General features: G+C 38.3%; 1 protein-coding gene across 2 annotated transcripts in view; it reads left to right on the top strand.

The window, feature by feature from the left end:
- Nucleotides 1-12,039, top strand: part of LOC133652322 (DNA repair protein XRCC4-like) — a 91,106-nt gene that overhangs the window by 23,765 nt on the left and 55,302 nt on the right. For both annotated transcript variants that reach the window (XM_062050931.1, XM_062050932.1), the window contains exons 2-3: nucleotides 4,732-4,879; nucleotides 10,370-10,572. In XM_062050931.1, the coding sequence (XP_061906915.1) occupies nucleotides 4,741-4,879; nucleotides 10,370-10,572 (342 nt within the window). In that variant the 5' untranslated portion in view covers nucleotides 4,732-4,740. The remainder of the gene's footprint in view (nucleotides 1-4,731; nucleotides 4,880-10,369; nucleotides 10,573-12,039) is intronic.

Below are 12,039 nucleotides of genomic sequence, written 5' to 3' on the forward strand. Positions count from 1 at the left end.
TTAGTGATATTTCCTTTTCTAAAAACGCAACAAATCTAGCATTTTTTTCTGGTGTTGTTGGTTTAAATGTATTCTTATCATGTATACAGTATCTATTTGATACATCGCATGTTTTACATATTTTCTTCTGTCACACATGTCCATAATGGACAACAGATAGATTGTTGTATATGGAAAAAAACACAATATTTGGTTTAACAAAAGCTCACTTTTATTTTATAAGAATAAAATAAAATAAATAAATAAACATTGACTGTTGTTACCCAAAGTATATTAAGTGGGATTTTTCCGAAAAACATATATATATACAGTAACACAAAAACAACCTGTCTCTGTGATCACTATAGGTGTATAAATAATAATATAGTGTTAAATAAAATCAGTCCCTTGGGCACAAAACTGAAAATAATACAGCTCTCCAAAAAGTGCACTTCTGCTGCTATTGGAACAAACTAACTACACACATTATGACACTAAGAACACCACAGTCATCAATCAACAATTCTTCTTCCCTTACATGAGAGCGAAGCCTGGCAATAATTGCATATTGCCTGTTCTGCCCTCACTATACGTGTTGAGGTTATACAGCTTGGCAGACAGCTAACAAACAATCCAAGATGTCTAATAAAGTTCCAAAGCAGATTAATCCATTTAGGCTCTTTATTGTTGTTGATCTTGCTTTGTCTTTTCCTATCTTTACTTTTGTCTTGCACTGGACTGTTATTTTTTATTTTTTTAAACTGAAATACACACAATGACAAATGTATAAGCTATGTGATTCAATTAACATACTGAAATGTAATACACAATATGTAAATATTAGCTTCACACAAATATACAGTACTATCATAAAAAAAATACTTCTGAGTGTTGAAACTATTTCGATGGTGTTAATACATGACTGGCAGCCATTTTAAGTCCTCAAAACATCCATTGAAACAGTGCACAAAAATCGTTTTTCAATAGACATCTTACAATCAAATTGAAACACTTTCCACCTTAATATTGAGTTATATAAACAAGTTAAACAGTTTACTTACAGACTTATCTTTTCCAAGGCTTGTAGGAGCTAACACAACTTGTCTACTTCTCAATTGTCTCATGAACTGAACTGACTCGCCAACCCGGAAGTGCCCAAACTAATGACGCGTAGTATTTTCATATCGCCACAAGGTGTCAGTAAGAGTCTACAATCGAATGGGCATAACATTGCGTCCCACAGGGCATTTCCTGTGGGAAGGGATTCGTTCTCAGGAATTCGAATAAAGAACCAACTCTTTTTCTTTACTATAGTGGTCTCGATAACAGGTACCGGTTCTCAAAAAGGGATTAGAGTCCTCGGTTCTTTTCTTATTGAACAACCGGGAAAACCAGTTTCGAGCATCATCCCTATTTATATGTCCATTCATACAATTTATTTCTTAAATTTGTTTTCACGTTAAAACAAACCCCTCATTTTTAAGGCATGGCGGCTATTATTTTGCAGTGGCGGGCCACCACTGTCAATCACATGTCGGGAAAACCCTGATGTTTTTTTATCACTTTACTTTGTAATGATTAACAATGTTATTTATTATGTCATTTTGTGTTGCTCAGAAAAAGTTACTTACCATTTCATCACTTTATATTACGGCTGTAAAGTGATTATAAAATTAATCAAGAAGGATTAGCTGTTGTCGAGAAGTCGCTTAAAACATTTTGATTTGATAGGACGCCGGGAATGTTCTTGTTTACACTTTTATTTCTTTAGGTAGATAATTACAGCTAATTAACCCTAACGGCACTGGATAAAAAATACTTTTTGCACTGAATGTCATGTTTACATGTCATCTTGTACTTTAAATCTGTTGATTTATTTTTCACTGTGATTATATACATTGTGGAATTAAGTCAAACCATTAGTTTCCCCTGCGATGAGGTGGCGACTTGTCCAGGGTGTACCCCGCCTTCCGCCCAATTGTAGCTGAGATAGGCTCCAGCGCTCCCGCGACCCCGAAGGGAATAAGCGGTAGAAAATGGATGGATGGATTAGTTTCCCAGTAATTTATGTGTATTTAGTTACAATTGAATTTGGTATTATAGGTTTTAAAACTGAGTTAAAATCAAGTCGCAGACTCTACGTCAAACTCAAACGTCTACAGCATACCATAAGCAATAATCTTTTGACTCGTCAACTAATCGAAAAAATAATAGCAGTCTAGTTGATTATTTATTATTTCAGCCTTACATTTTTTTGGTTATATGTCTGTCTTTTGATCTGCCACAATAATGTAATGAATTTAAATGAAATTACCTCAAGTTGCAGGCTTTTTTCAGCATTTTTTAGGTAAGATTAAAATATAGTTAATTGGAAATAATTAATTATAGTTCATTGTTAATTAATCTAAATTATTTGAATTGATTGATATCCATAATATATATACAATGCAATATATAATGATGACCTAAATAAATCAGTGGTTCTCAACCTTTTTTTAGTGATGTACCCCTTGTGAACATTGTTTTAATTCAAGTACCCCCTAATCAGAGCAAAGCATTTTTGGTTGAAAAAAAGAGATAAAGAAGTAAAATACAGCACTATGTCATCAGTTCCTGATTTATTAAATTGTAAAACAGTGCAAAATATTGCTCATTTGTTGTGGTCTTTCTTGAACTATTTGGAAAAAAAGATATAAAAATAACTAAAAACTTGTTGAAAAATAAACAAGTGATTCAATTATAAATAAAGATTCCTACACATAGAAGTAATCATCAACTTAAAGTGCCCTTTTTGGGGATTGTAATAGAGATCCATCTGGATTCATGAACTTAATTCTAAACATTTCTTCACAAAAAAATAAATCTTTAACATCAATATTTATGGAACATGTCCACAAAAAATCTAGCTGTCAACACTGAATATTGCATTGTTGCATTTCTTTTCACAGTTCTTTTTGACAGACATTTAAAAAAAATCTCACGTACCCCTTGGCATACCTTCAAGTACCCCCAGGGGTACGCGTACCCCCATTTGAGAACCACTGACCTAAATAATAGTTAAACAATTTATTAAATGGCTCTCATTGCAATTCTTATAACTGACAGTAGGCTGTTTCTGGCATTGCAGTCACAACAGCTGATGCTGCTCAGTGAGTTCAAACATTTGCTTGAGGGCACAGTGACATTGCAAAAGGAGTGTGCACAACACTCAATCACTTCAACCACAAAATAATGAGACAGTAATGTGAAGTAATGTTAGCTTCACATGTTGCGGTCTGAGCTGTCCCGCACTGTTTTTTTTCCCTTCTAAATAATCAGCTGCAACAAAAGATAATGGCCGTTTTTGCCTTCATTTATAGCATTTTCGTCACTTTACTCTGACAAGGCTTTTCTGATGTCTCTTAACTACCAACACCACCTCATGCGTCTGCAGAAGCATGTGTACTTCTCATACTTGCCAACCTTGAGACCTCCGATATCGGGGGGTGGGGGGGTGGGGGTGGGGGGGCGTGGCTGAGGCGTGGTTAAGGGCGTGGTTAAGAGGAGAGTATATTTACAGCTAGAATTCACCAACTCAAGTATTTCATATATATATATATATATATATAATATATATATATATATATATATATATATATATATATATATATATATATATATATATATATGTATGAAATACTTGACTTTTAGTGAATTCTAGCTATATATATATATATATATATTTATTTTATTATACATATAAATAAAATAAATACTTGAATTTTAGTGTCCCGGAGGCTATCCAGTAGATGGCAGCATTGTCCTGTTTAGCTTCTCCGTTCATGTCTGAGTATATCATTTCGGCCCCCGTGTTCAATGGAGAAGTCTGTTTTACAAAATGTACAGGCAACATACATACCCCTTCCCCTTCGAACTGTCCTGGATGAACTGAAATTCTTGTTTTCATTCGTTTTGGAACTTGCAAGCGTATTTCTTCATCTTGCTCGTCGACGGCGTCGCCATGTCTGTAACTTCCTCGTTCTTCTGCTTCGTCTCCTTGTTGTGTGCGCAGTTGTGCACTCTACTCTCTAAAAGCCGTAGATGTTATGACGTCATTGGGCAGGCAAGCTGTTTATATTGTGGGAAAGCGGACGTGAGAACAGGCTGTCCCCACTCAGGTCCGCATTGAGCTGGAGGGGGTGTGGCTTCCAGCTCCAGCCGAATACCGGGAGTTTGTCGGGAGAAAATTTCTGCCGGGAGGTTATCGGGAGAGGCGCTGAATACCGGGAGTCTCCCGCTAAAAACGGGAGGGTTGGCAAGTATGGTACTTCTTCATAATAAAAATGGTCAATTTCTCTTTAAAGGTTTGAAGTTGTTAAAAAAAGGAACAATATCTAATCTGGTTGTGAATGTCTTGACTATGTACACCCATTTTTTGGAATAAAATATATCGCAATAAAATAATTATTGAGGCCTCACTTATTGCAGCATGTAATTACTCTGCTGGTGGTCACAGAGGCCCCATTGTAACACAAAAGCTTGCCAAAACCTGATTATCTCCATGAGGTTCCATGAACTCATTGAGACCCCATTGAGACACCCCATGAAGCTTTTATTTTTAAATCCGAGAAGTAAAACGGTGGAGGATTTTGATACCACTTAAAGATGAATGCAATCTTGCAACACACAATTGGTATGCTTTAACAGCGATTGTACATACTGATTTTGAAAATCATATTAATTAGATTTTGTTTGTGTGTCACTTGACTGCAGGTGAAAGGCATGAGCGGCACAGTCCAACGGATCATTATGCCCACAAACCCAGGGACCCCTTATTTTCTGTGTGTGGACTTTGCCGTGGACCTTGGTGCTGGGTTCGCGCTAACTCTTTCTGATGGCAGCTCTGCTTGGATTGGAGAAGGTAAAACGAGCCATCTAGAACTACTGTTTTTCAGCCTGCATCTTCTAATCTGACACACAAGCTACAGTATGTCCCCATTAAGTGGGGAGGTTGAATGTACTCCTCATGCTTGTCCTGGTATTCAGTTTTTTTCTAAAAGTCCAAAAATATGCATGTTATTTTGTAGCCGCTGAAATGCACGTAACTACAGTTTTAACCCTCAGTTAAGTAGTGCTAGGATGAAAAAGTCCTCAAGGAGTTAAGAATATGGGCTTTTTGATACAATACATTGAGTATTTGCCAATAACAATATCGAACCGATATCAGCTATCATTATTATATACACGTTTATTATTTTGTATTGTGGAATGTTACCCCGGATTTCCACTGGATGCGAAACGGCACACGCACGGCGGCCGACTCCTCCCGTCAATGTGTCCGTTTCCACCGACATGCCGTTGACGTTCCGCGTTCCAGCGCTAAATATACGTGTAGCTTCTATGTTTGCCGGACGTCGCAACAAATCCGGTTCAATTCAGCTAAAATCTGCTTATGTTGGACCGGAAGTCATGTACAAACACAAAATAAATGGTCTGGTTTACTTCCAAAATAAATTACTACGTTTTAAAGGCAGATCGTATTTTACACTTTGAAATGTCCTAATGGGCTGCGACGGACATGAAGTCAACTTGTCAAAGGTTTTCAGACGTAATTTCAACCTGTTGACATAAATGGATGGGGACATGCTGATTCTGGTGGTCCAAAATTATAGAATAATATACAGGCATATCTCGGGCAGCTATATGGAGATATGGGGGTTTGTGTCAAATACCAGCAAAGCAGGGGAGTGGTTTTGTGACGCTGGTGATGTCGTTCCGCGGCCGTTTCGGATCCAGTGGAAATCCGGAATTAGAAAGGGGGTTAGATCAAATGAAATTAGTCAGAGAACAAAGGTAGGTTTGAAAACACTAACATAGTTATTATCAACTGTCTGGAATTTAATTACAATATGATGTCTTAATGAAGTGGTGAGGTAATTAATTTTTTGTCGACACTTTGTGGTCACAATAATTCATGATGTTAAGCTCATCACGCAGTAAATTGAACGATGCGGACACATTTGTTACTGGATAATTTCTAATACACTTCTTCCTTTGAGACTTTGTATGTGTAAGTAATATGCAATTAGGATATTTTGATACTTGTTTATATTGACAAATGTGTGGTTTTAGACTGCAATATTGTTCAATGATGACACCTATCACGTATGTCTTGCTTGTGGGTTATTGTGTGCTTATCTGTTGTGTATCTGCTTCTCCTGTGAGGCAACAGTATGGGGTTCTTAACCTTTTTGACCTCGGGGCCCAACTTTTCCAATACAGAGGGGACGGGGCCCACTCAAATATTAACACTGAATTAGCCATCTTACTCTTGATTTGAATTGTATTAGATAATTATACCTAACATACTTACAGTTTAACAGGATGAACCTTGTCAAATGATATGAAAGACTTAGACTTAGAAGTCTTTTTATTGTCATTCAAATTTGAACTTTGCAGTACAGATAAGAACAAAATGTTGTTGCATTAGCTCATGGTAGTGCAGGATAAAAGAGCAATAAGGTGCAGATATAAATAAATAGATTACTGCACAGATAAATACATTGCACTTTTGTATATGCATCCACATTTATGGATGTATGTTATATTGTCTTTACATTCCAGCGAGTTAATTCCTTTTTCGGGGGAATTGAGGGGATTATTTTACTGCGTTCAAGAGTCTTACGGCCTGAGGGAAGAAGCTGTACAGAACCTGGAGCTTCTGCTACAGAGGCTGCGGAACCTCTTTCTAGAGTCCAGCAGTGAAAACAGTCCTTGGTGGGGTTGGGAGGAGTCTCTGCAGATTTTCTGAGCCCTGGTCAGGCAGCAGCTTTTTTCGATCTCCTGGATAGGGGGAAGAGGAGTCCTGATAATCTCTTCTGCCATCCTCACCACTCTCTGCAGAGACTTCCAGTCTGAGGCACTGCAGGCTCCAGTCCAGACAGAGATGCTGTTGGTCAGTAGGCTCTCTATAGTGCCTCTGTAGAGCATGTGTTAATCACAAAGATTATCATTAAGGCTTAGGTCAGGCTGATTACAAAAATAAATACCAATCAAATATACTGCATAAAAAGGGACTCATGAAAGAAAAAGGATGAAAAATAAATGTTGATACAATTATGCAGTGCTAAAATAGATACATTCTAACTAAATAAAAAAAAAATAATAATAATGTATGTTTTTTCAATAAAACTCTCAATAAAATTTAAGTGCAATTAAAATGACAGCTTCACCACTTTAGTCATACATTTTGCGCTTTAAGGCCTACTGAAATGAAATTTTCTTATTTAAACGGGGACAGCAGGTCCATTCTATGTGTCATACTTGATCATTTCGCGATATTGCCATATTTTTGATGAAAGGATTTAGTAGAGAACATCGACGATAAAGTTCGCAACTTTTGGTCGCTGATAAAAAAGCCTTGCCTGTACCGGAAGTAGCGTGGCGTCACAGGTTGTGGAGCGCCTCACATCTGCACATTGTTTACAATCATGGCCAGCAGCAGCGAGAGCAACTCGGACCGAGAAAGCGACAATTACCCCATTAATTTGAGCGAGGATGAAAGATTCGTGGATGAGGAAAGTGAGAGTGAAGGATTAGAGGGCAGTGGAAGCGATTCAGATAGGGAAGATGCTGTGAGAGGCGGGTGGGACCTGGTATTCAGCTGGGAATAACTAAAACAGTAAATAAACACAAGACATATATATACTCTGTTAGCCACAACACAACCAGGCTTATATTTAATATGCCACAAATTAATCCGCATAACAAACACCTCCCCCGTCCCGTCCATATAACCCACCAATACAACTCAAACACCCGCACAACACACTCAATCCCACAGCCCAAAGTACCGTTCACCTCCGTAAAGTTCATACAGCACATATATTTCCCCAAAGTTACGTACGTGACATGCACATTGCGGCACGCACGTACAGGCAAGCGATCAAATGTTTGGAAGCCAAAGCTGTACTCACGGTAGCGCGTCTGCTATCCAACTCAAAGTCCTCCTGGTTGTGTTGCTGTAGCCAGCCGCTAATACACCGATCCTACCTACAGCTTTCTTCTTTGCTGTCTTCATTGTTCATTAAACAAATTGCAAAAGATTCACCAACACAGATGTCCAGAATACTGTGGAATTTTGCGATGAAAACAGACGACTTAATAGCTGGCCACAATGGTGTCCCAATATGTCCGCACAATCCGTGACGTCACGCGCAAACGTCATCATACTGAGACGTTTTCAGCAGAATATTTTGCGGGAAATTTAAAATTGCACTTTACTTATCTAACCCGGCTGTATTGGCATGTGTTGCAATGTTAAGATCTCATCATTGATATATAAACTATCAGACTGCTTGGTCGGTAGTAGTGGGTTTCAGTAGGCCTTTAAGAAACTTATCTATGACTTTAGCTCCAGACTTCTTCTGTTTGTTTGATATTGTCATTACTAACACAAGTGGTGGGAAAGTGTATTACAACTGAGTACTGCTGCGGCCTACACGGACCACAGCTGAGAAACAGATATTTTTTGGCAGCCCAACAATGGGTTAACATGGGTATGGTTAAGAAGCACTGGTCTACACTGTTTACATTTTGTAAGTGACTTCACTAAAATACAATAAATTACCAACCTGTGTGCTTATTTGAGGACACTGCAGGGTAGGATGTCCAATTCTGATTTTTTTTTGTCAAATCCAATCTTTTTATGCAATCGTTCACGTTACAAAGAAAATGTGATCTCAAATGTGAATGCAAACTGACCTCACAAGTTACGTGGCTCAAATTCTAGTACCGATAGTAGTCTTGGCGCATTTGTCGCAATTTGAAGGATATTGTGCAACTAAAGTCCACATTTTCTGAGCAGTCTAAAGACACAGGAGTAGTGGAACATTGAAGTGAGTTCTTAAAACATACATTTTGCCTGTTTTCTGCTAATTTGTTAACTATTTATTTTGCAACCGTCTATTTTGGCAAAGAATTATGACGCTTATCGCTTTGTGATGACGTTCTGGTCGGATGAATGCGACACAAGCTTTCACACTGCAGCGTCACATACATATCCAATGTATATCCACATACGAAAGAGGCCTCGGTTGGATTTGAAAAATTTGGAATTGCAGTGTTCACACATTGACATAAAAAACATTTGATAAAGGTCACGAATGGCAAAAAAAAAATCTTAATTGACCTGCAGTGTGAACAAGGCCTTCGATGTTAACTGTATGTCCAGCTTTGCACAAATAAATTGAGATCGGACATTGTAGGTGCCAGCTGATATCATCCAAATTACATTTTTTTCTAATATATCGTTGTGACTTGTGCAGCCCTTTGAGACACTCGTGATTTAGGGCTATCCAAGGGCTATATAAATAAACTTTGATTGATTGATAATAATATCGGACCGATATTTAATATCAATATCAGATCGGGACACCCCAAGTTAAGAGTGTATACATGTGGGTTTTTTTCTGATATCTGACCAATATTCAATATTAATTTCAGATTGGTACGTTTTTAGTTAAGAGTGTATTCCCCTTTTTTGATTCATACTTTTTTCTACTTATTCTGCTCAAAACTCTCAATCAACTTCAGTCCTAAATAAAAATACCAATCATGTATTGTTTTGTTTGACCCCTTTTTATGCTCATTTGAATTTATTTTGTCTTTTATTTTATTTTCAAAAGTGCTACTGGGGTAAAGATCAGGCCTGAATATACATTAGTATAGCAAAAAAGCAAATGTCATGCTTTGTTTTATCATTTGCTTTGTCAGATTTCAAACCCAATGGCAATTTAGTATCACTGGACAAACAAGTCCCCATTGACCACCATTATACTCAAATTTACAGAATATAAGAATGGATTGTCTAACACACCTGTTGCGGACCCCATCGTATAATGTTGCTACTCTTCAACGAAGGGGACACACATACAGCTGTTTTTTCCATAATCCATTCACTTCTGTGTTGCAGTTTACAGGTGTATAAAATAGATTAACCAGCATAAGGCACCTTGTTGTATGTGCACCCATGTTGAGTGTGTACACCCACTTTCTGTGGAAGGACACCTGGAACATAGGTGCTCCTTAGTTTTCTATTGCTGTCCATCTGCAGCGTTGACAGGATTGGATGGGGCTGTGACAGATCTGTGTGGGCTCCTCACTATCCATGTGTCTGTGTTTGATGTGTTAATTGGGACCCTCGGCTCTCTTGTGAGCAGCTGTGCAACAGCTGATGACATTCCCGTCCGCTTCACTGCATGCTTCCCTTTAAATCGACCAAGTACATAATTCATGTTTACAATTTTGCTCTGCAGCCAACTATCAGCCCTTTGCTCCCAGTCTAGTTTGTCTTCTGTGCATGACTTAGACAATCTTGCAAACATGCAAAACATTTGTTCTTTGTTTTCAGTTTCAGAAGACGAGGTGACAGGCGGGGCCAATCACATGGAGGTCCCGAGAGAGCAATATGTTGAAGATCTTTTTCAAGCACTGACAGGAGATGGACAAGGGCGAGGATTGGGGAGGGGTGCAGGTGATGCGGACGTCTATTCTTTCCAGCTCACTCCAGATTGCCGTCAACTCTCATACCACAGAGTCGATGACGGCGTTCCGGTAGGTAAACATGGTATGTGATATGAGTACATAGCACTGAGATCATAAACACACATAGCGGCACAGACCCCGACTCACATGTATTTCATTTAAATCCAGAATTTTTAATAAGTGCAATTCTTTCCTCTATTGCCTGAAGGTGGTACAGGCAGCCACATGTGGTCAATTTTAAGATATTTCTGATAATAATAATTATCTGGAAATTGTTTTGGAAGCTTCCCAACAAGAAGTCTGCAAAATATCTCAATAATGTTGTATCGCAAGTTAGTCCATGAACCTTATTCCTAATTTGGAACTACCGAGTGTACACAGATGGTTTACAGAGCACACATAGGGCTTGATCTACTGAGCTCCAAATACCACGCAGTAAACAGCATGTGCAAACTATAAAATTGTGTGTACTATTAATGGGTTTGTTGTGTGTGATCTACTAAGACTGCATGTACAATCGATAACAAGTGCAAAAGTGACGGCATACTGCCTTATTTAAATTAGGTTTTTTGCGCGTACTATGCGTTTTTCACCATTGAGACACTCATTTACTGCACATTTTTACTACGTTTCGAAACACGCAGCGGCCCATAATGTACCACTTTTTATGGGCATTTTAGAAGCAGTCCTGCCGGGCTTCTCCAACACAACCCACGTTTTTAGCACGCTAAAGGTGTGTTTGAGACGCAAGAAAATTAATATTTGAAGATGTTTTTTTTCAAAAACGAACATCATGAAAAGAAAAAAACAAAAACGGCAGCAAACACCAAAACGTATCAATTGAATTGGTTTTAATCAGCCCCTTAAGTTATCCAGCAGCTATACAATTAGAAAATTATATATCTAATATTTATTTATTTTTGACTGTCCGTATATGTTTGTCAGGTATATCTCGGACGGACGGAGCTGCATTGCGGTTGCCTCCTCTCTCACAGCTATTCCTGCACAACTGCCAGTTTGCACGCACATTTTAGACATGCTAAATATAAACGCAGAACAGTTTTAATCTTGAAAAATCACACTGTGAGTGCTAAATAATTGAATTAGCATTTTTTCCTCCCAGTATTGTTGGCATTCTGATGATCAGCATCCATCCATGTTCTACCGCTTGTCCCGTTCGGGGTTGCGGCGGTGCTAGAGCCTATCTCAGCTGCATTCGGGCGGTAGGCAGGGTACACTCTGGACAAGTCGCCACCTCATCACAGGGCCAACACAGATAGACAGACAACGTTCACACTCACATTGACACACTAGGGCCAATATTCTGCATATTTATAGAGACAGCAAGCTAAATGGATTTTGCAACTTAAGAGAGAAAATCTTCTGCACACAAGTTTAGTAGATCAGCTTTACGTGTGCTATCAAGTTTGCACATGTTTTAATACACACAAACTCTGAGTAGATCAGGCTCCTAGTGTTTTTAATAGTTTTGTCATAAATGGCGTGTTAACTTGTGATTAATCACAAAAAATATTG

The sequence above is a fragment of the Entelurus aequoreus genome, linkage group LG06 (genome assembly GCF_033978785.1).
Source record: "Entelurus aequoreus isolate RoL-2023_Sb linkage group LG06, RoL_Eaeq_v1.1, whole genome shotgun sequence".
Lineage (NCBI taxonomy): Eukaryota > Metazoa > Chordata > Actinopteri > Syngnathiformes > Syngnathidae > Entelurus > Entelurus aequoreus.